Source organism: Mobula birostris, chromosome 12 (genome assembly GCF_030028105.1).
Source record: "Mobula birostris isolate sMobBir1 chromosome 12, sMobBir1.hap1, whole genome shotgun sequence".
Taxonomy (NCBI): Eukaryota; Metazoa; Chordata; class Chondrichthyes; order Myliobatiformes; family Myliobatidae; genus Mobula; species Mobula birostris.
Window position 1 is genome coordinate 95,634,574 of NC_092381.1, and position 24,228 is coordinate 95,658,801.

General features: G+C 39.0%; 1 protein-coding gene across 2 annotated transcripts in view; it reads right to left on the minus strand.

The window, feature by feature from the left end:
- Positions 1 to 24,228, minus strand: part of klhl20 (kelch-like family member 20) — a 70,303-nt gene that overhangs the window by 15,061 nt on the left and 31,014 nt on the right. For both annotated transcript variants that reach the window (XM_072274335.1, XM_072274336.1), the window contains exons 3-8: positions 23,767 to 23,925; positions 10,304 to 10,398; positions 5,339 to 5,454; positions 4,359 to 4,542; positions 2,152 to 2,295; positions 260 to 393 (exon numbers count right to left, since the gene is read on the minus strand). In XM_072274335.1, the coding sequence (XP_072130436.1) occupies positions 260 to 393; positions 2,152 to 2,295; positions 4,359 to 4,542; positions 5,339 to 5,454; positions 10,304 to 10,398; positions 23,767 to 23,925 (832 nt within the window). The remainder of the gene's footprint in view (positions 1 to 259; positions 394 to 2,151; positions 2,296 to 4,358; positions 4,543 to 5,338; positions 5,455 to 10,303; positions 10,399 to 23,766; positions 23,926 to 24,228) is intronic.

Below are 24,228 nucleotides of genomic sequence, written 5' to 3' on the forward strand. Positions count from 1 at the left end.
TGCCATTCTGTAAGGAGTCTCTGTACATTCTTCCCACGGAATGTGTGAGTTTTGCCTGGATGCTCCAGTTTCCTCCCACAATCCAAAGACGTACTGGGTAGGTTAATTATGCATTGTAAATTGTCCCATGTTTAGGTTAGATTTAACCAGGCTTGTGAGGTTGCTAGGGTGGCATTGCTCGAAGGGCCGGAAGGGCCTACTCTGTGCCGTGTCACTAAATAAATAAATACATAAATCTTTCTACACAGAATAAACATACCAGTATTAAGGGGAGAAGTACCATCAGATCCACCAACAGCATAAAGAAATCCACCTAATACAGCAACTGCCACACCTAGCCGTCTGGTACTCATTGAAGCCACACGTGCCCATTTATTCTCTTTCGGGTCAAACCTAGAATGAAAATATTTTTGCCTGTATCACTTCATGCAGAACCACTGAAAGCAAAGATCGAATTTCCAACCATCTGCACTGAAAGATCTCTCGTATATTCACAGTTGAATCAAATTAGTTAAGTATGCATCGTTCAATTTATTTTTGATCTCGCATATTTTAAATTATGCAGACCAGGATAACTGGAGGAAGATATAATTCAATGAAGACCAACTTGAAGGAGTTCCTTTGGGTCTTAAGGGACTGCTGATTTTGTTAAAAATCCTCTTCCAAACACCGTTCTTCTAAATCAATACCGATCTTAAAATGTGCAATAAATATACCATATCTTGGAAAACCTGGACATCTGTTGTATGAAAATTTATAATAGAGTTTAAAATTAAAATTCCTTTGTATTGGGCCAAGTAACAACATATATAATAAAAAGACTTAATGAATTCAAAATATCTAGTAATATGGAAACGAAAAATAACAAATATTGGAAATACTTAGCAGATCAGGCAGCATCTATATCAAGAGAAACATGGTCAGCATTTCTACTTCATGACCTTTTTGTTCTAGTGAAAGGTCACTTACTTTCAATTTTATTTCTGTTTCTCTGGCCACAGATTCCACCTGACCTGCTAAATATTTCCAACAATTTCTGTTCTTAATTCAGATTTCCAGCATCCACAAAACTTTATTTCTAGATATCTAGTAATACTGCTGTCTATTTATCAGGGAGTTCGTATAAAACAGCAGAACAGTTGCCAGAGTACATGAAGTTGAATACACAAGCATTCTTTATGTAGGTAGCCTGCTGATCTGTGCCAACTTGCTGCACTACAGTGTAATCACTGGAAAGATGTCAGGAAAGTAAAAGTAAAAGAAATGCCTTTCTAAGAAGTGAGGAAAAATAACAGAACTTAAAGGCAATTTAATCCACTCATTCTCATAACCCTAAAAATAATCAGTCATTAGAGCATAGATACAGCCAGATCTCCTCAAAATCGATCTCAGAGTGATTAAGGCTGAGAGATGCAGAGAAAGGAGGAATGGTCAAAGGGGAAGGAATGCAAAAATTATTTGTCAGAATGTGTTAATCTTAAATAAAGCAAAACATCAAGATGCATTACTGAAGTAATACTTTTCATATTTTGCACCTATCATTAAATTGATTGTTTATACATTATTTTGTTCACATCTACAAATCAGTGAAAGGATCTAGAATTTGAAAATAAAGGGAGAGATATATACAAGTGAACCCTATCCCTCCCACCACCACCCCTCTGGAATAATAAGCATCATAACCAAGCATACTACCTATACTATGAGTGCCCTCTAATATATCAGCATTTCAAGTTTCAAATCAGGTTTCTGGTATAGATATTATCCACTTCCATCAAGGCACCAGGCTGCCAGTAATGCATTACCTTATATATAAGATTATGATCTGAAGCTCCCCTTGATGTAGATTTTCTGTGGCTGGGGAATTAAATGTCATGGTTCTGTAGCTTGACAAGTACTTTAATATTTAACCAGTGAAGAGGCATTGAAGCATTGTAGTTATCCGTGATGAAAAAACTTCTTGCTTTCACTTTGTCCTTTCACTAACAGCCTGTGTGAGAGCAGACCCCACAGAGCGGAATCACAAACACACACTGGTGCTTGTCCACTCCATAACGCGGCATGTTGACAGGCAACATTGCTATGCTACTTACTGCACCACACAATTACTGCTATCAGATCACGTTAGGAAGAAACACTCCACAAGTTTACCTTTCCACAATGTTCAGACAAGAGACGCCATCCTGGCCACCTACAGCATACAGATACCCTCCCAAAACTGCCACGCCAACACTGGTCCGACATGTACTGGTGGGAGCCACGTCACTACTCCACTGGTTGGTCTTTGGATCATATCTAAAAGTTTAATTATTAAAAAATTAAAAACATATGCCTAGTTTCAGAGCACTCGCAATTACAGAGTACACTGCGAGTGGAATTTGTGACCTTAAGACTTATTTCTCTTAAAACTTAAGTATTACAAAAAAAAGCAAACGCTACATTAAAGGAATAATTATCCTCCCAGGCTTTATCAAATATTAGAACGGAAATAATAAAATTCAAGGATAATTTTAATTGTGCAATACTTCTTGTCCCTTTGATTTTTTACATTAGTTTCTTTTTATGTGTTTCTTTATACTTGAGCAAAAATGGCATGGATAACTACTGTGCTTCCTATATTGTCTCCAATTGAAATTGAATGCCTGAAATTGAATGTTCTTATCTGAAGAATGAATCCACATGTGGGGGCATGGAAAAGACATGTACTGAATTCAATAATTCAACAAACATGTTGTTTTATGTTTAAGGAAACAGGTGCAGATGCAGCCGAACAAAATTCAATTCTCAACTACATTACTAATACCAGTTGGGTGGAAATCCGATATAGCATTTTAAGTCAGTGTAAATATAGCAAGAGATACAAAGACAAAAGACAGATAGACCAGAAAGCAGGTATCATCCACTTAAAATATTTATCATTATGCCAATGATCAAATTCCATTAAAAAGTGGAATTTGGCTAGAAAAATGAAATACCAATAGGACTGTTTGAGATACTAGAAACAGCTTTGACAGAGTCGTTATAGCTATTTTTTAAAGTTTATACCCTGAGGTGGCCTAGGAAGGTCAGCATTTATTGTCTATCCTCAGAAAAGATGGCAAGTTGCTTTCTTGAATTGCATCACGTTTAATGTACATTTCCACACTAAAGGAAAAACGATGTATTTCCAAGTCAGGATGGCACATGACATGGGAGTGGAATTTGGTAGTGGTATGATTCTCCTTCAGTTGATGGTCTTGACCTTTAGAATGGAAGTAATGAGGTTTGATGATTCAGTCAAAGAAGCCTTTATGAGTAACTGCACAGCATTCTGCAGATGGTACACAACAATGTTACTCTTGAAAAAGACTGAATTTTTAAGCTGGCAATAAAAGTGATAATCAAGTTAACTGCTTTGTCTTAGATGGAGTTAAGATTTGAGCTTTGTTACTTTTTCGACTTCTTGGTTTTTGTTGGAGCAAACATTCAATTAAACTCCTGACTTGCACCTTGTAGGTGATGGAAAGAATCTGTGAAGTCGGATAAGGCATTTGCCACAAATTACATAGCCACAGACAGGGCTGCTCTTGAAGCTACAATATGGTTGTTAAGGTGACTAATGGTAGGGGATTCACATCATTAAAAAAACTAGAAGTAATTAGGATCTCTTGTTGGAAACCGTCACGGCCTGGTTACTCATTGATTCACTAATTCTAATTTTAGGTTCTTCTTTGATCATTTGGCTCAGATTCAAATTAACTATTCAAATACACAAACATTATTGGTGACAAGATGCTGAACCAGAGTACAGCCAAGGGCGAGGAGATTGGTGGGAGGAAGGGAGTGCTAATGAGATAATGCTCTCTGCTGACTAGAATTAGATTCAGCAAAAATGACAATGGTTGCTGTTGGCAATCATCTCAGCTGCAGAGTTTTATTGGAGGTCTGTCTCAAGGAATTGTCTTGAGCCCAACTACTTTCAGCTACCATCTAAATGTGCACATGAGACATTCTGTGTAACTAAATGAGACAGATAGCAAAACTATCTGCTGATCATCAGTCTCTATTTTTTGCATCCACAGATGGTAATGCAGAGGACTTTGCTCATTGGGTATACTCGATGCACCTATGCAATATTATATACTTTTTTAAAAATCTAAACTGTATGTGGGTACTTAGTGAGGTTATTAACTTGAAGTTAAAATTAATCATGTAAAAGGTATAATCTTATATATCAGTTTGACTGACTGATTTATTTTGCAGGTGTACAAATACAGTATTCATCAATGAGGAAAGAATATGGGGAACAAAATGTATTCAGAGTTTTGAACCACAAACACACAAATACACACACACACACACACAAGATTGCACCTTACCTCTCTACACTGTTTAGATATGATGAGCCATCATGTCCACCCACTGCATAAAGAAGATCATCTAGCACGCTGACCCCTACTCCACACCGCCGTTTGCTCATAGAAGCTACCATTCGCCATTCATTGGTCTGAGGATCATAGCGCTCAACGCTCGAAATTGCATCCCCACTGCACCAACCTCCAACTAAACAAGAGTTCAGGTGTGAAAATATTTGCCATATTATTCAATCATCTGTTAACTTGAAGTCAACCTGTTTATTCTTACTTTGTTTCCTATTCTTACCTATGCAACCAATTCAAACCCAGACTGAGCCTCATTTTTGGTGACTATCTTTTTATGGCACCTCAAATAGATTTTGGGAATTAGATTTACTTCCCAGTAGTTATCCCATGTCTGTGCTATTTATAACCAATCTAATAACTTGTATTAACTCTGTCAAACACAATTTTTATTCATTAAAATAAACATGCTGACTCTTGCCTTGTCACCATGATTTTTTGAGTGCCCTTGATCTTATTGATGGATTTCATCGTTTTGTCATAAACAGTATCTGGCTGGTTTGTCTAGAGTTCCTTGATGTTTTCCTCTCCTTCCTCCTCCAAGTATATAAGTTACATTTGTTTCCCTCCAACCTGCTGGTTTCCACAATCTAGGGAATTTGGTAAAATAATCACCAACTAAAGCCACCTTTTTCGGAACACTTTGATGTCAGCTATTAGTTTTAACAGATTTGTCCTGTTTTAGACCTGTTAATTTCTCTTAAACTTTTTTAATGATATTAATAATCTCAACTTCTTTTTATCATAAATCTTTGGCCCATCTTAATTTTAGCTACATTCCAATATCATTAACAAATCTGAAACACACGGTGGCTCAAGTCAAAAGTCATCCATTATCTACGGTATATTTTAGTCAAATCTTAAAACAAGCTGATATCTTAAGAACTGTTAAAAGATAAATTTTACGCAAGATTACAAACCTGCAAATAAAACCTCGCCACATCGGATAGGTTTACGAGGCCTCGTCCTTGGACCCTGCATTAGGGGCCGTTCTTGTGGTAAAAGCAGATAATTTTTGGCTTCATCAACAAGGTCTCTGTAAAAAGGAGACAAGAAACAATGTAGTGATTTTCTTATATAGAACTTAACTGTTGTACATATGAAAAAACAATTAAAGTTAACAGAGCAGGAAGATAAATAATACATCCTGTACTGAATTATCAGCCACAAAATACTGCCATGAGAAGATGCTGATCAGGATCCACAGATCATTTCCAAACAGGCAGAAGAAATAGAGTAGAAGTGGAAGTCTGTTACCAGTGGTGTTCCGCAAGAAGTGGTGCTGGAATGTCTGTTGTTTGCAATATTACAGTGCCTATAAAATATATTCACCACCACCCCCCCCACCCCAGAAATTTTCATGTTTAGTATTTTATAACATTGAATCACTTTTTTGGCACTGATCAACAAAAAAAACTTTTATGTCAAAGTAGTCTAAATTAATTACAAATATAAATCACAAAAAAATTAATTGCATACATATTCACCCCCTTAAATATGACACACCAAGTCATCACTAGTGCAGCAAATTGGTGTTAGTTAAGTTAAATGGAGACCTGCTTATGGAAACCTGTGTGCCGTCAAGGTAGTTCAATTGTTTGTAGTAAAAATACATCTGTAGCTGGAAGGTCCAACTGCTGGTGAGTTGTATCCAGGCAAAAATTACACCATGAAGCCAAAAGAGCACTTCAAGCAACTCCGTGAGAAGGTTATTGAAAAGTACAAATCAGGAGATGGATACAAGAAAATTTCCAAGTCACTGGAGTACAGTTAAGTCAATCATCAAGAAATGGAAAGAATATGGCACAGCTGTAAATCTGCCTAGAGTAGGTAGTCCTCAAAAACTGAGTGACAGTGCAAGAAGGGACTAGTGAGGGAGGCCACCAAGAGACCTATGACAACTCTAGAGGAGTTACAAGCTTCAGTGGCTGAGATGGGAGAGACTGTGCACACAACTGCTGCCTGGGTGCTCTACCAGTTGCAACTTTATGGAGAGTGTCAAAGAGAAAGCCATTGTTGAACACTCACATGAAATCTCATCTAGAGTTTGCCAGAAGGCATGTGGGAGACCCTGAAGTCAGCTGAAAGAAGGTTCTTGGGTCTGATGAAACCAAAATTGAGCTTTTTAACCAGACTAAATGCTATGTTTGGCATAAGCCAAACACCTCACATCATCAAAAGCACACCATCCCTACCATAAAGCATGGTGGTGGCTACATCATGCTGTGGGGATGCTTCACTGAAGCAGGCCCTGGAAGGCTTGTGAAGGTAGAGAGTAAACAAATGCAGCAAAATGCAGGGAAATCCTGGAGGAAAACCTGATGTAGTCTGCAAGAGAACTGCAACTTTGGAGATGATCTTTTTCCAGCAAGACAATGACACCAAGCATAAAGCCAAAGCTGGAATGACTCAAAAACAATAAAGTCAATTTCCTGGAGTGGCCAAGTCAGAGACCAGACCTCAATCCAATTGAGAATGTGTGGCTGGTCTTGAAAATGGTTGTTCACTCACAATCCCCATGCAATCTGACAGAGCCTGAGCAGTTTTGTAAAAAATGGAGGAAAAGTTGCAGTGTCCAGATGCGCAAAGCTGACAGAGACCCTATCTACACAGACTCAAGGGTGTAACTGCTACCAAAGGTGCATCTACCAAATACTGACTTGTAGGGGGTGAATAATTTATGCAATCAATTATTTGTGTTTTATATTTGTAATTAATTTAGATCACTTTGTAGAGACCTATTTTCACTTTGACATGAAAGAATCGTTTTCTGTTGACCAGTCTCAAAAACAGCCAAATTAAATCCACTGTGCTTCAGTGTTGTAAAACAATAAAACATGAAAACATCCAAAGGGGGTGAATACTTTTTATAGGCACTGTATATCAATGACTTGAATGAAGATGTAGGTGGATGGATTAGCAAGTTTGCAGTTAACACTAAGATTGGTGGAAATGTGGACAATATCAAGGACTATCAAAGAATACAGCAGAATATAAATCAGTACATATATGGGCAGAGAGGTGGCAGATGCAATTTAATCTGGTAAGTGTGAGGTGTTGTATTTCAGCAGGTCAACAGAGAAGAAAAAGTATAATTAATATTAGGCCTTTTACTGCTGCTGAAGTACATAGGGATCTTGGGGTCCAGGGCCATAGTTCACTGAAAATAGCTACACACCTGGATAAACTGGTGTTAAAGAAGGCTTGCCTTCCTGATAGGGGTGTTAAGTATAAGAGTAAGGAAGTCATACTGCAGTTATACAAAACTTCCGTCAGGCTGTACTTGGAATATTGCATGTAGTTCTGGTTGCCCCATTATAGGAAAGATGTGGAGATTGTGGAAAGAGTACAGAAGCCATTTGCCAGGATGCTGCCTGGATTAGAGGGCATGAGCAATAACTACAGGCTGGGAAACTTGGGTTGTTCTCCTAAGTGCATCAAAGACTGAGGGGAGACTTGAAAGAAGTTTTTTTTTAATTGCAAGAGGCACAGAGGTGTAAACAGTTAGAATCTGTTCCTCAGGTTCAAAATGTCAATCACCAGAGACATGCTTTTAAGGTTAGAGGGGGAATTTTTAAGGGCAAAAAAAATGCAAAGTATGGTAGCTGCCTGGATGATTAGAGTCAGCTAGTTTGGTAGAATTTAAGAGCGCTTAGAAGAGTTTAAGAGAACATGAAGGGAACAAAGGGATATGGATATGCAAAAGGAGGATACTTAGCATGAATTAGCATTGACTGGAATATCGTGGGCTGAGTAGCCTATCCAGCGCTGCATTATTCTATGTTCTATACAAGTTGTCACTCTAGAAAGGCTGCCTCAGCGGCTCTATAACATACCCAGCAGCAGGTCACCGATTTATCCATTTCACCCGCAATTGCTTCAACATAGGCATAACAAATACGCAGAATTTTTTTTTTTGAAATAAGCATTTACTATTACTATGTAAAAAAAATGTACTAGGCAAAATTTATCAATGTGGAAGTGACTTAAAGCACTGCTGTATGCATTCTAGAGGAAAAAAAACAGAAAATCAATCTCTCTAAACAAGTGAAACTGTTTTGGAGAAAATGGGTAATCTGCTGCTGTAATTTTACTGGGATAAGTACTGTGCAGCCCAGAGAAAATTACTAAACTATTTTTGTATGTTAGTTTACTTGATATTAAGCTGCAATTAACAACTATGAGCAAAAGGATACCACTCCCTTCCTTTATACTATTAAAATCTCATATTTTCTCTTGGCAACATACCATTTAGCATAATTGCAATCAAGGCTTTATAAATTGCAATTCTAGAGCTTGAGCAATCCAAACAAAGTGCAAGAATCAAAAACTTAAAATAGTCAGCAACATCCCAATGTAGGGTTCAATGAAATCATAGCTTTCAATATTAAATAAGTCACAAATCTTAATGCAGGTTACGAGGTTGCTTTAATGAACAATAACCATGTGTAGATGAAGCATCCAGGGAAGAGTCAGTGAAAAAGATGTGTAGATGGACAAAAAGTACAACATAGATATGGTGGGATGAAGAGCCCACTTCTATGTTGCATATCTCTAAACCAAACTGTGAACAGATCTGAGCTTGTACAATTTGAAAACAAAGACTGTTTTCCTTCTCACTGCAAGACTTAGAGAAATGTGGCTAGAAGTCATCAATGCATCCAACAAAAAACATGTCCATCTTTATATTAAAACTTTGCACAAAGCTTGCTTTCTCAGAATGACATGCTCTTGCTATACAGTATTTTGTCTCTACACTTCAGTACATTGGTTGACATTGTGAGCAATGTCAAGTTTGCTATCCTTGATAAATGTCAGTGCACTGAAGGGAAGGTTATTATTAGGTTACTGGTTGAGTGGCCAAAAAGTGTATTTATAGACAATGAATTGAATTTTACCTTTGATATTTTGTAAAGAGAAGACCACACAAAATTCAGGAACATGGTTAAAAACTTTGTGAAATACTAAAATGTAAAAAATTATCTGCTTCTCCAGATTTCATTGTCTACATAAACCAAGTCAGTCAGGATCAACACTGAATTCCAGTGATGTACTCTGCTCCCCATGGGACAAGATATTAGTTCTGACAAGCAACAGGAACATGTGTGAACTAAATAGTTCTTGCAACACAGCTTGTTCTTAGTACCACTGTGCAAGCAACTATTTAACCAGCAGCTTACCCACTTAGATTCTAGTTTACACTCACTGAAATGTTTGTATTATTTATCCAAACAGAATAGTACACAGTATTAATAGTCACTCTTAAAATTCTTCTACATCATTGTGCATAAAGATAGGCAAGAGATGTGTTATCAAGCTGCCACTCAGGAGAGATGCAGCCTGTAATATTCAGCTTTTAGTTTCTTCTTTTCATTTCTCCTCTTCTACATCTTATATTTTAAACAGCTGAGTTGGAATGTGAACTCGTATGCAAGCGTATTATTTATCAAGTGAAAGCACCATTTCACTTGTTAAGGCAGCAGATCAGTATACTTCCAGTGACTCAAAGATTCCTCAACCAGAATGTCTATTCTATTTCAAAGTTACAATTATCAGGTATGTGACTGAGGCCTGACACCACCTCCCCTCCACCTGTTTAAATGTTTCTGTCCTTTATAGTACAACTCCCAAAGGAAACATGGCCATGTGATGCTCGCATTCATGTTTTCTACTATAGGTTTTTATTAAAACAACAACTTAAACCTTTGATCAAATGTTCGGCAACTTGTGAATTCAGAACGAAAAATTGAAACAAATTGTTAAACTGAGGGCTAAGAAACTGTATATCCAAATAAGTCTGTAACTGTTCACAAAGTATACATTAATTGTGGTAACCTGATTTATAATGTTAATGGTCACATGCAGGCAAAACAGAGAAATCATACCTGCATTCTTCATCACTCTTTATGAGGGGGTCAGATCCGACAGTTCCCACAAGAAACTTAGGGCTGAGCAATGGCAGGCGAACATGTTGTAATACCTGGAGTGAGGAAAATTAATTGAAAAGGAATGATTGCACTTTATTGTATCTCATTGGGGGGAAAATTTTAATCCTTGTTTAAATGGGTGTTGAGACAAATATGCTAATTTTTCTTCCAGATTGTAACTTTCCAATTTATTTACAAATCAGAACAAAGGGATCTCATGTTGAACAAACATAGGCCATGGAGGTGATTCATCCACGCAAGACCAACTACCTTTAAATTTTCTAACTAAATACAAAGTTACAGCTAAAATGAACTTCCAGATATACAATTTCAGGTCCCAGTTATTTTGAAGAAGTGCATTACATGAAGGAAGATTAATGTAACAGGAAAGTGTCATTTCAAGAGGACTGTGGCAGAAATGTGAAAATTGACTTGTTCATTCTGTGATAGCAGAAATATTGAGATGTCTGTTGCCAGAATGTTTCAAATCCAAATACAGTTAGAGTGTGGTTTTGCAACTTTATTCATAAAAATTTACAAATCCTCATAAATCTCAGGGCATCATGAGGAATCACATGGTTAAGTAGGTAGAACCTATTTGTCAGCCTGTCAGAATGTTGATAACTCTACAACTTGCCCCATTTAAACATCTTTGTGTCTTAATGGTGGAACATCAAGAAGAATAAAGACCTTTACTTGGCAATGGACTAACTCAGTGCCTACAGGCATAAGAAGCAATCATACCAACAAGATTGCGACAGGTAAAAAGCGTGGTGAAGGTGGTCTCTGGGTCACAGGGACACAGGAACGTGAAGATAGTCTGTGGCATATTAGGCTACTAAGTATAGGAGTTGGGTGGTTATTTTGCAGCTATATGAATGTTGGAGAGGCTACACTTGTAGTATTATATACAGTTTTTATTACTCTAGTACAGGAAAAACATCAATAGTTGGAAACAGTGCAAAAAAGATTTACAAGAATGTTGTCAAGAATTGAAGACAAGTTATAAGGAGAGGTTGGGAAAGTGGGGGATTTTTTCCTTGAAACATAAAAGGAAAATTGTAGAATTAAAGGAGTAATTTCAATTTGAATCTCAACCTCAGAGATACTATGTTAAGTCATGAGGGACAAAGGTGAATACCCAGTGAAAGGGCCTAGGTTTAACATAGCATGAATATGTTCAGGTCAAATTCAGGAGTTACAGTATGGGTTCATCTACCAGGTATTTTAAATGATCAAAACAACCCCGATCATGAACTCCAATTGAGGTCTCAATAAAAGTGAAAACTTTGCATAAAACATGGCTTTGTGCTTATGTCAACACAGTTAAACTGCAGTGGGACTTTGGTCTTTCATTTTAGTTCCACTGGTCACTACTTACAGAGCAACCACATAAGACATGCCCCACCTAAGGAATAAGCAAATCTGTTTGAATCTCTCAATGTCATGATTAAACTACACACTCAGGAAAAAAAAAGTTTGATATTGGCAACAAAGTCTCTATCACTCAAGGCCTGGCAAAGATAAGGTCCAAGTATGCCAACAGGCTGTTTCACCTAGTTGTGAAGTCCAAAACCAGTGGCAATAGTTTCACAAAACAAAGTCAGCCAATTAAAGCTAGGAGTGTTGCAAATTCTCTAATCAAGAGGATATTAGATGCATAGTCAGAGCATAATCAAGACCCTGTGGTTGGGAAGATTCATATGCAAGGAAATTGAGAGATGTGCATCTTCAGCCACGAGTTTACTAAATGGCAATCCAGTGTTGGAGTCTATTATTAAGGATGAGGTTGTGGGGTACTTGGACACTAATGGTAAAATAAGTCAAAGTCAGCATGGTTACAGTAAAGGGAAATCTTGCCTGACAAATCTGTTAAGAGGTCTTCGAGGAAGTAACAAGGCGGGTAGACAAAGGAGAGACAGTAGATGTCATTTGCTTGGATTTTCAAAAGGCATTTGATAAGGTGCCACGCATGAGGCTGCTTAACAAGATTAAATTCTATGGTGTTACAGGAAAGATATTGGCATAGATAGAGGTAGGAGGCAGCGAGTGGGAATAAAAGGGGCCTTTTCTGATTGGCTGTCAGTGACTAGTAGTGTTCCTCAGAGGTCAGTATTGGGACCGCTACTTTTCACATTGTTTGTCAATAATTTGGATAATGGAATTGATGGCTTTGTGGCTAAATTTGCAGATGATATGAAGACAGGTGGAGGGGTAGATAGTGCTGAAGAAGAAATGTGATTGCAGCAGGACTTAAGACAAATTGGAAGATTGGGCAAAAAAGTGGCAGATACAATAGTGTTCGGAAATGTACGATAATGCATTTTGGTAAAAGGAACAATAGTGCGGACTATTATCTAAATGGGGAGAAGGTTGAAACATCAGAGGTGCAGAGGGACTTGGAAGTCCTTCTGCAAGACACCCAGAAGGTTAATTTACAGGTTGAGTTTGTGGTAAAGAAGGAAAATGCAATGTTGGCATTTATTTCAAAGGGAATAGAATATAAAAGGAAGGAGATAATGCTGAGCCTTTATAAGACAATAGTCAGGCTGCAGTTGGAACATTGTCAACAGTTCTGGGCCCCTTATCTCAGAAAGAATGTGTTGTCATTAGGAAGAGTCCAGAGGAGGTTCATGAGGATGATTCTGGGAATGAAAGGGTTAACACATGAGGAGTGTTTGGCAGCTTTGGGCCTCACTGGAATTTAGAAGAATGTGAGAGGATCTCATTGAAACCTATCGAATGTTGAAAGGATTAGATAGGGTGGATGTGGAGAGGATGTTTTCCATGGTAAGGGTATCCACAACTAGAGCGCACAGCCTCAAAATTAAGGGGCGTCCTTTTAGAACGGAGGTAAGGAGGAATTTTTTTAAGCTAGTGAGTTGTGAATCTGTGGAATACCCTCTCACAGACTGCATTGGAGGCCACAACCATAGGTATACTTAAGGCGAAAGTTTATTGTCTCCTGATTGGTCAGGGCATCAAAGATATGATGATAAGGCAAGTGTATGGGGTTGAGTGGGATTTGGGATCAAGGATCAGCCATGATGGAATGTCGGAGCAGGCTCAATGGGCTGAATGACCTAATTCCGCTCCTATATCTTATGGTCTTAAGGGGTGCTAGAATCGACAGTTATTTCTATTTCATGTTCTCAAATATGTCAAACAACTCAGCTAATTTCCAACTGACTTTTTTTTTTAAAAAAAAGGAACTAAATCAGCATACGTTTTTGAAAGCAGTCAGAATTACATGTCTAAATGACAAATTGAATTTAGAGCAACCAAATCATATTATACAAAATGTCTAATTTATTTCTTAGTGCGATTCATGGAGCAAGATAATCATTACAACAAACAAAAATCAAGGACAAACAGATGGTGTATTGATGCTGATGCATGTAAATTCTTTTACCAGATCAATTTCTACTTCAGTCTGCAATCATAGAGGTTTTGAACATAAAAGAGAGTCAATTGTACATTATGCCTGAGTTAGCAATGTTAAGATTGCAGAAGTGCATCAGTGTTACACTTTAAAAACAAAAAAAAAGTATTTATTCCATTTTCCATTTTCAGGTGTCCAGAGAGTAATTATCAAAGAATTTCTGGTTTGTTGCAGATTTGGAAGCAAGTTATTTGCTCCACTCTTAATCAGATTAGTGCTCAGTTTTGGAATTCATGGTTTAAAAAATGTTCGCTTTTTAGAAGAAGTTAGCTAGATTAAAAGTATTGATAACAGCATCTGATAGCCTTCACTTAAGAACATAAGAAATAGGAGGAGTAGGCTATCTGGTCTGCTGACCCTGCTCCGTCATTCAATAAGATCATAGCTGATCTGGCAATGGACTCATCTCCACCTACCTGCCTTTTCCCCATAACCTTTAACTCTTAATAACACTTCATTTGCATTTAAGGCCAGGCAACGCAAGATTACAAGTGAATTGGAGAAAGAGCAAGCTATTCTCAAGCTTGCCCAAACAGTCAACATGATCATGGATATTCAACCCAAGGCCTTAACCTCTCCTTTGTGCCAATTCCCCATAGTCCTGAATTCCCTGATACAGGTTGAGTACCCCTTATCCAAAATTCCAAAATCTGAAAACCTCTGAAATGTGAATTTTTTTTGAGCGCTGACATGATGTCACAAATGGAAAATTCCACAAGGTGCTGGGAAGATTCCCAGGTCTCTGTGCATAACAGACAGGTCTGTGAATGAATGAAAAATAGAAAAACAAAAGATCTGGATCATGTATTGAAAGAATGAATTCACCAATGTCAGAGTGAACATGTACTGTTTAATGGTATGGTGATCATGAAATAAGCAAAGATCTATCACAATGAACTGAAAATTGAAGGTAATTTGTGAATATTCAGCAGACTGGCTGCAGAAATTTAAGAAAAGGCACAGCATCAAACGTTTAAAGATTTTAAAAATATTAGAGAGATAAACCATCTGCTGATCATGAAGTAGCAGAGAAATTCATCGATGAGTTTATGAAAGTCCTCCCTGATGAAAATCTAACATCAGAAGTCTACAATGCTGATTTTTATATTTCATATAAAAACAAAGAAATGTAAAATTCAAATACAGTACACAGTAACCTTTCAATCAAAACATGGCATCGTAGTTGGAGTCTGAAAGCCTGCCATTGTTTGATATTGTTCAACAGCTGATTCAGATACTCTCCTGATGCTGCTGAGCTGCTTTTGTTACCCCCACACATTATATGTTCATTATATTAATGGTAGATTCAGAGTCAGAAATGATTAGAGTCCCAAACTACTTCATTACATATTCTGAAGTCTGAAACACTTCCAGCTCCAAGCATTTCAGATAAGGCATACCCAATCTGTAGTTCAAAGAAATTATCTACCAACTCTTTAAATAGCCAGATTCATTGCCCTCTGCATCATCAGTTTTAAAGGACCGTCCCCTTATCCCTTTGTTCAAAATTCTCCCAGTGGTGAACACATCTTAACATCTACTTTGTCATGCCCCCTTAGAAACTTGTACGTTACCATCAGATCACCCCTATCATTCGTTCTAAATACCAAAAATACAGATCCAAATATTTTCAACTGCTTTTGATACGACATCCCTCTCATTCCAGGAATCAGTCTTGTGAATCTCTTTTAGACTTCCTACAATACTATTATATCCTTAATGAAAAAGTAACTGGCCCAACTGGTGAGATTGACCATGTCATTAGATCCTGTGCAAATCAGCTGGGTGGGTCATTTGCAGACATTTTTAACCAACCCCTGCTTCAATCTGAGGTTCAACCTACTTTAAAAAGACTACTATTATCCTAGTACTGTATTTAAGCAAAAAAAAAGGTAATGTGCCTTAATGACTACAGACCAATAAATCCACATCCATAATCAAGGATACTTCAAGAGGCCAATCATAGTACTCCAGCCTCCCAGACGACCTTAATCCTCTGCAATTTGTCTCCTGCTGAAAAGGATGCTCTCTCCCTGGCTCTACACTCATCTTTTGCACATTTGAACAGCAAAGACACCTACACTAGACTACCTTTTATTGACAACCTTCTCCCTTTGCAACAGGATCCTTGACTTCCTGATCAACAGACCACAATCAGTAATAAAAGCAGCAATACTTCTGCTATGATTTTCTTAACACTGGTTATACACTATAGAAAGCGTCCTATTCAGAAGAATCACAGCTTTGTATGGCACCCGCTCTGCCTGTGACCACAAGAAACTGCAAAGTTGTGTCCACAGCTCAGCACATCACAAACAACTTCCCTTCCAAGGACCCTGTCTATATCTCATTGCCTCGGTAAAACATTCAACATAATCAAGGGCCCCCTAACCACTTCAGACATCCTCCTTCTCCCCTGGTCCCATTAGGGAGAAGATACAAAAGCCCAAGAGACCATCAAGGACAGCTTCTATCCCTCAGTGAGAAGACTATTGAATAGTTCCCCAGTGTGGTATGATGAACTCTTGACCTCACAATCTACCTTGTTATAACCTTGCACCTTCATGTCTACTTGCACTACACTCTATAACTGTACTGCTATATTCTGCAAATTGTTGTTGTTTTAACTTGTACTACGTCAATGTACCATTGTAATGAATTGATCTGTTTGAACGGTATGCAAAATTAATTTTTCATTGTACCTCAGTATAATGTGACAATAATGTTGAAAGGCATGGACAGAGTGGATATGGCAAAGTTGTTTCCCATGACGGGGGAGTCTAGTACGAGAGGGCATGACTTAAGGATTGAAGGGCGCCCATTCAGAACAGTGATGCAAAGAAATTTATTTAGCCAGAGGGTGGTGAATCTATGGAATTTGTTGCCACAGGCAGCAGTGGAGGCCAAGTTATTGGGTGTATTTAAGGCAGAGATTGATAGGTATCTGAGTAGCCAGGGCATCAAAGGTTATGGTGAGAAGGCAGGGGAGTGGGACTAAATGGGAGGATGGATCAGCTTATGATAAAATGGCGGAGCAGACTCGATGGGCCAACTGGCCGACTTCTGCTCCTTTGTCTTGTGGTCAATAAAACCAACTAATGAAAAAGGGAGACAAAAATATGTGCACAATACTTTAAATGTGGCCTCGGCAATACCCTGAAAGTTTTTAATAAATTTCCCTATTTCACAGCTTCAGTCCCTGAAATGAAGGACCAATATGCCATTTGCTAACTATTTGTGATTCACACCTATTACCATCCAGATCCTTTTGCATTGCACTGATGACAAATTTTTCTCCATTTGGATCACAGTTCGCTGTTTGATTCCTTTTCCTGAAGTGCATAACCCCAATTTCCCTATTTTGAACTATATTTGCCAATTTTTCATAAACTCACTCAATTATCTGCAGTAAACACTCATTTACTTGGTATTTATGCATCTGGAATAAAACTCTTAATGCATAAACTTGCAAAAATTTCCAAAGATATTAAGTAATTTCATAAAACTTTTCTATGTAAAAAACGTATAGATGCAAGAAAAAGTTTGCAATTACCCAGTTTTCTGCATTAATTACTCATAAAATGTGGTCTGACCTTCATCTCAGTCACAATAATAGGCAAACACAATCTGCCTAAACTAATAACACACAAACAATTGTACTTTTCACGTCTTTATTGAATACATTATATAATCATTCACAGTCCAGGCTGGAAAGAGTACGTAAACCCTTGTACTTAATATCTGATAGAACCTCCTTTAGCAGCAATAACTTCGACCAAACATTTCCTGTAGCTGCTGATCAGACTTGCACAAAGTTGAGGAGAAATTTTAGACCATTCCTCCATCCAAAACTGTTTCAGTTCATCAATATTTCTGGGATACCTTGCATGAACAGGCCACTTCAGGTCATGCATGCATCTCAATTGGGTTCAGGTCTGGACTTTTAACTTGGCCGTTACAAAATAAGAACAATCCTCTTTTTAAACCATTCTGTTTTTGATTTACTCTTGTGTTTCGGATTATTATCTTGTTGCATCATCCAACTTCTATTAATCTTCAGGTGACAATAGGCTAACCTGACATTCTCCTGTCTCGATACAATTTTGAATTCATTGTTCCTTCAATGATTGCAGACCCTGAGGCAGCAAAGCAGCCCCAAACCATGATGCTCCTTCCACCATGCTTCACAGTTGGGATGAGGTTTTGGTGTTAGTGTGCAGTGCTCTTTTTCCTCCAAATATAGTGGTGTGTATTTTGGACGAAAAGCTCAACTTTTGTCTCATCTGTCCACAGAACATTGTCCCAGAAGCATTATGGAACATCCAGGTGGTCTTTTGCAAACTTGAGATGTGCAGCAATGGATTTTTTTTTTGGAGAGCGTGGTTTCCTCTGTTGTGTCCTTATTTGTTCACCATTCTTGTTCAGTGTTTTTCTTATACGGGACATATGAACAGACACTTTAGCAAGTTCTGGAGATTTCTGCAGGTCTTTTGCTGTTACAGGACACCCACTCCTAGGGAGAGCAGCAACAGTACAGAATTTCCTCCATTTGTAGACAATTTCTCTTACTATGGACTGATGAACACCCAGGTCTTTAGTAATGCTTTTGTAACATTTTTTCAGTTTTAACCTACACTGTTCTTGGTACTGACAAGAAGTACAATTGTTCGTGTGTTATTGCTTTAGACAGATTGTGTTTGTCCACTATTCAACTTAGATAAAGACCAGATCATATTTTATGAGTAATTAATGCAAAAAACTAGGTAATTGCAAATGAGTCACAAACTTTTTCGTGCAACTGTACGAAAGGGCATTTTTTGTTTATTTGTGTCCATACATAAGGAAAATGCTGTGGTTGATCATTTCACCAACACATAAGTATCTCTCTGCAACCCAAAACTACTTTACACACCAACAACTCCACTAAACTTTGTATCATTCATTAACTTACTGTGTCTTCTACATCCGCATCCAAATCCTTCATGCAAACTGCAAGGGTCCCAGCAGATACTTGTGAGACACCAGTAGTTAATGTAGAGATAAAAACTTCTACCTCCCCCCCTCTGTATTCTATTGTTAAGCCAGTTTTGGAACCAGTTTATTACCTTGCCCTGCATTCCACAAGTTCTAACTTCCTGAACAGACTCGCATGGAGGACCCAGTCAAAGGCCTTACTAAAATCCATATATAAATCAGATTGACTTCTCTGCCCTTACCAACAACAATGAAGAAGTGGTTGCAGGAGGCAGAGGAGTGGCTTCGGGATTGCTTCAAATTAATGGACTCAAGAGGATCTGAATGAATACACCATGGTAGTCACAGAGTTTATAAAGTCAGTCATGGATGGGTATGTCCCTCAAAATCATTTAGAAGCCCTGGATAAACCAAGAGATCCTCAATCTGCTGAGAGCCAGATGAGGATCAATGGCATTTGTGTCTTGGAACCAAGTAACAAAAGGTTTGTGGACAACCTCCAGAAAGCCATCTCATGTGCAAAATGGCAATTCTGGACCAAACAAGAATGACGGAAAGATGTTCAACAGCTGTGGCAAGGCTTGAATGCTATCACCTCCTACAAAGTATAACCAAACGACATATGTTTCAACAAGGTATGCTCCCACATGAGCTCAGTGCCTTTTATGCTTGCTTTAAATGACAAAACATGGAGGCACCTTCACAAACTCCCACAACCTCCAGCAACCCTGTGATTTCAGTCTCTGAAGCCAATGTGAGAGCATTCTTCAGGAGAGTGAACCACAGAAAGCATCTGGCCCGGACAGGGCACTTACATCCATTGTGATGAAGCGCTTTGACGGGTTGGTGATGAAACATATCCACTCCTGCCTGAGGAACAACTTGGATCTGCTCCAATTTGTCTACCATCACAACAGGTCAACAGCAGATGCCATTTCATTGGCTCTTCACTCAACATTGGAACATCTGGACAGTAAAGCATACACCATGATGCTCTTTATTGACTATAGCTCTGCATTCAACACTATCATCTCCTCAAAACTAATCAATAAGCTCCATCACCTAGGCCTCAATACCTCCCTGTGCAACTGGATTCTCAATTTCCTCACTTCAAATCATGTCAAGTTGAGTTTATTGTCATTTAACTACATACATGTATACTGTCAAACGAGACAGCTTTTTTCCGGATCGGGGTGTAAAGCACAGTAGTACACATTGCACACATATAACACACAATAATTAGGAAAGTAAGAATGAAATCTATAAATGAATCATGCAGAAATAAACGAAGTAAAGTACATAAATTAAATATTGTAGGGTATAGAACAGATTAACTGGTAACACTTAGAATGCAATATGGTAGGGAGTTCAGAATCCTGAGGGAAGAAGCTGTTTCCTATCTTGACCATTCTTATCTTCATGAATCAGAGTCTCCTGCCTGATGGTAGAAATCAAAGAAGGTGCTGGACGGATGGGTGGGATCCCTGATAATACTAAGGGCCCTGCATATTGCAGTGCTCCTGATAAATGCCCCCAGTGGATGGTAAGGAGACCCGTGATCCTCTCGGCTGTTCTAACAGTCCTTTGGAGGGACTTCCAGTCCAGTGCCCTGGTGCTTCCATACCAGATGAAGATGCAGCTTGTCAGGATGCTCCTGTAGAATTCAGTTAAGATGGTGGAGGGAGGGTAGTGTGGAGATCCTCACTTGCCTCAATCTCCTTAGGAAATGGAGGCACTGCTGTGCCTTCTTATTCAGGGAGGGAATACTGAGGGACCAGGTGAGGTCATCCATCATATGAACACCCAGGAACTTGGTGCAGTTAACTCTCTCGATGGAGGAGCCATGTATGTGCAGAGGAGGATGGTTCATCTGCACCTTCCTGACGTCCACAATCATTTCCTTGGTCTTCTCCACCTTCACTAAGGTTGTTGCTCTCACACCAGCGCACCAGCCGCTCCACTTCCTCTCTGTATTCTGAATCGTTGTTGTTAACAAGGCCACCCACTGTTGTGTCATTCACAAACTTGATGACAGAGTATGAGCTGAACCCTTTGACACAGTCGTGCATCAACAGTGTGAACAAAAGTGGGCTGAGCACACAGCCCAGAAGAGCGCCAGTGCTCAGCATAATGGGACTAGGACTTTGCTACCCACAGGGACTGACTGTGGCCTATCTGTTAAGTCCATGTTCCATTTACAGAGGGAGGCGTTGAGACCCAGCGAGGATAGTTTCCGCATTATTTTCTGGGGTATGATGGTGTTATATGGCGAAATGAAGTCTATGAACAGCAGCTTAACATATGAGGCTCTATTTTCCAGGTGGGACAGGGCAGAGACAATGGCATCGTCAGTGGAGCAATTTGAGCGATAAACAATCTGGCAAGGGTCCAATGTATCCAGGAGAAAGGCTTTAATGTGCTCCACTACCAGCTCCTCAAAGGATTTCATAATGATAGATGTTAATGCCACTGGATGACAGTCATTTAGACAGTTTACTGTCACCTTCTTTGGCACTGGAATGATAGTTGCCACCTTGAAAATTGAGGGGACAATGGACTGATCCAGAGAAATGGCGAATATATCCATCAGCACTTCAGTTAGCTGGGCTGAGTTTCCGCTCCCCTGGTGCCTTCCTTGCCTGCACTTTGTTCTGTGGATCAAACCGGGCATAAAAGACATTCAGCCTGTCAGGAAATGAGGCATCCTGATCACTGATGCATAGGGTAAGCTTAGTCTCTAATCCTCTGAATTCCCTGCCATATACACCTCATGTCTCTGGTATTGCAGAAGTGGTTGTATATTCTCTGAGCATGCTCCCGTTTTGCCTTCCTGATGGAGCAGAAAGGCACAGTTCTTGCTTCCCTGAGAGCTGTCACGTCCCCCAATCTAAAGGCAGCATCAGGATCTCTCAGCCATGCACAGACCTCTGCGGTAAGCCATGGCTTCTATTTGCTCTCACCTGGATGTGTTTGTGATGGTAACATCCAGACCCCCACCCAGTCAATTTTTTTTATTTCAAAATATACTTTATTCAAAAATAAATATATACAATAAACCATTCAATAACTTTTCATCCTTTACATACATTTCCATTATACTCAGTAAATATCCGTATTTATAGCCACCCACGTGGCACTCCAGTAGTTCAGCTTAGCATATCATTGTTGAGGGGTATACTCCCTGCCCACCGACCCCTCCCACTCCCATGAGTGGAGAAACCTATACTGTGGTCCTTCCCCACCGGGCCCTTGCGGTGGCTGCACCAAGTTTCAGTGCGTCCCTCAGCACGTACTCCTGCAGCCGAGAATGTGCCAGTCGGCAGCATTCTCCCACGGACATCTCCATGTGCTGGTAGATCATCAAGTTTCGGGCTGACCAAAGACCCAGTCAATTAGATTAGTAACAACTTCTCCTCCACAATCACCATTAGTCAGGTACACCATAAGGCTCTGTGCTTAGCCCCCTGCTCTACTCACTTTATAGTTATGACTGTGAGGCTAAGGACAGCTCTAATGCCATATTTAAATTTGCTAACACCACTGTCATTGACCAAATCAAACATCATGACAAATCAGCATATAGGAGGGAGACTGAAAATCTGACCACAACAACAACCTCTCGATGTCAGCAAATCCAAAGATCTGATTATTGACCACAGGAGAAGGAAACTGGACGCCCAGGAGCCAGTTCTTATCTGGGGATCATTGGTGAAGAGGGTCAGCAACTTTTAAGTTCCTCAGCATCATCATTTTAGAGGATCTGTCCTGGGTCTAGCATGCAAGTGCCATTACAAAGAAGGCACAGCAGCACCTCTACTTTGTTAGAAGTTTGCAAAGTTTCAGCAAGTCATCTAAAACTCTGACAAACTTCTATAGATGGGTGGTGGAGAGTATATTGACTGTTCGAATCACAGCCTGGTATAGAAACACCAATACCCTTGAACAGAAAATTACCACAAAAAGTAATGGATACGTCCCAGTTGATCACAGATAAAGTCCTATCCATACAGTATCTATATGGAGCACTGTTGCAGAAAAGCAACATCCATCATCAAGGACCCCCACCACCCAGCCCATGCTCTCTTCTCACTGCTGCCATCAGGAAGGTGGTAAAGGAGCTTCGGGACCCACACCACTAGGTTCAGAAGCAGTTATTACTCCTCAAACATCAGGCTTTTGAATCTGAGGGGATAATTTCATTCAAATTTACTCATCCCAACACTGAACTGATTCCACAACATATGGGCTCACTTTCAAGGACTCTTCTTCTCAATATTTATTGCTCATTTATTTATTATTATTTTGTTTTTTTTCTTTTTGTATTTGCACAGCTTGTTGTCTTTTGCACAATGGTTGTTTGTCCATTTGTCGTATGTGGCTCTTCATTGATTCCATTGTTTCTTTGCATCTACTGTGAATGCCTGCAAGAAAATGAATCTGAGGGTTGTATATGGTAACATACATGTACTTTGATAATAAACTTACTTTGAACACGCTTTGATGCCTCTTCAAAGAAATCAAACAAACTGGTCAGACAGTCATAATGGCAGTCTATAATTAGTCCCTGCTTTTCCAAGATAGCATTAATCCTTTCCCTCAGCACCATCCCACCCGAGATGTTAGGCTACCAGGTCTATAGTTTCTAGGCTTTTGCCTATTGCCTTTTTTAAAAAGGGGCATGACACATTTGATATTCTCCAGTCATCTAATATCATCTAGTTGCATCCATAAAAGATTTGAAAATTTTAGCCAAAACCCCAGTAATCTCTTCATTTGCTTCCTATAATGGCCTGAAACAAATCTCATCTGGTCTTGGAGTGTTATCCACCTTTAAGCCTGCCAAGGCACATAATACCTCCTCTTCATTTATGGAGACCTGATTATAGACACTGGTATCTTGCAAACAACAGACATTAAGCAAATATAGTCTGCCATCTGTTTAAGGTTTTGAAACGAAACATTCCAAGATGTAAGAATTCAGATTTTCACCTGGATGCTGTCTCACCTGGGGAAGCTGTGGTCGTCTCTCCTGAATACTGTATTTAACCCAAGCCATAACTGCATTAAAAACTTGTTCTTCACTCCGCACATTCAGCTCATCACTGGAAATAATATCAATCAGCTGATTTGCTGGTAATAGCATGAACTCCTCACTCTCCATCACCTGAAAGTAAAGGCAAAAAATATATTTTAAAGAGCAATTAAACAACGTACCACAGTATTTCATAACAAAACTCTCACTGATCATCAAATACCTTTATTTTCAAGCTACTGGATGTCTGGAACAGTTTACAACCTGCTTTAAAATCCCGACGTTGATAGGTTCAAGCTTGAGTTTATTGTTTGTCACGGACATATGTATATAAGGTAGAAATGCCATGTAAATAAGCTCTTGAATTTTAAAATTATCAGGTTATGATCATCTCCAGTCACGCTCTTCTCCAGTGTATTCCATTTCCCCAAATCC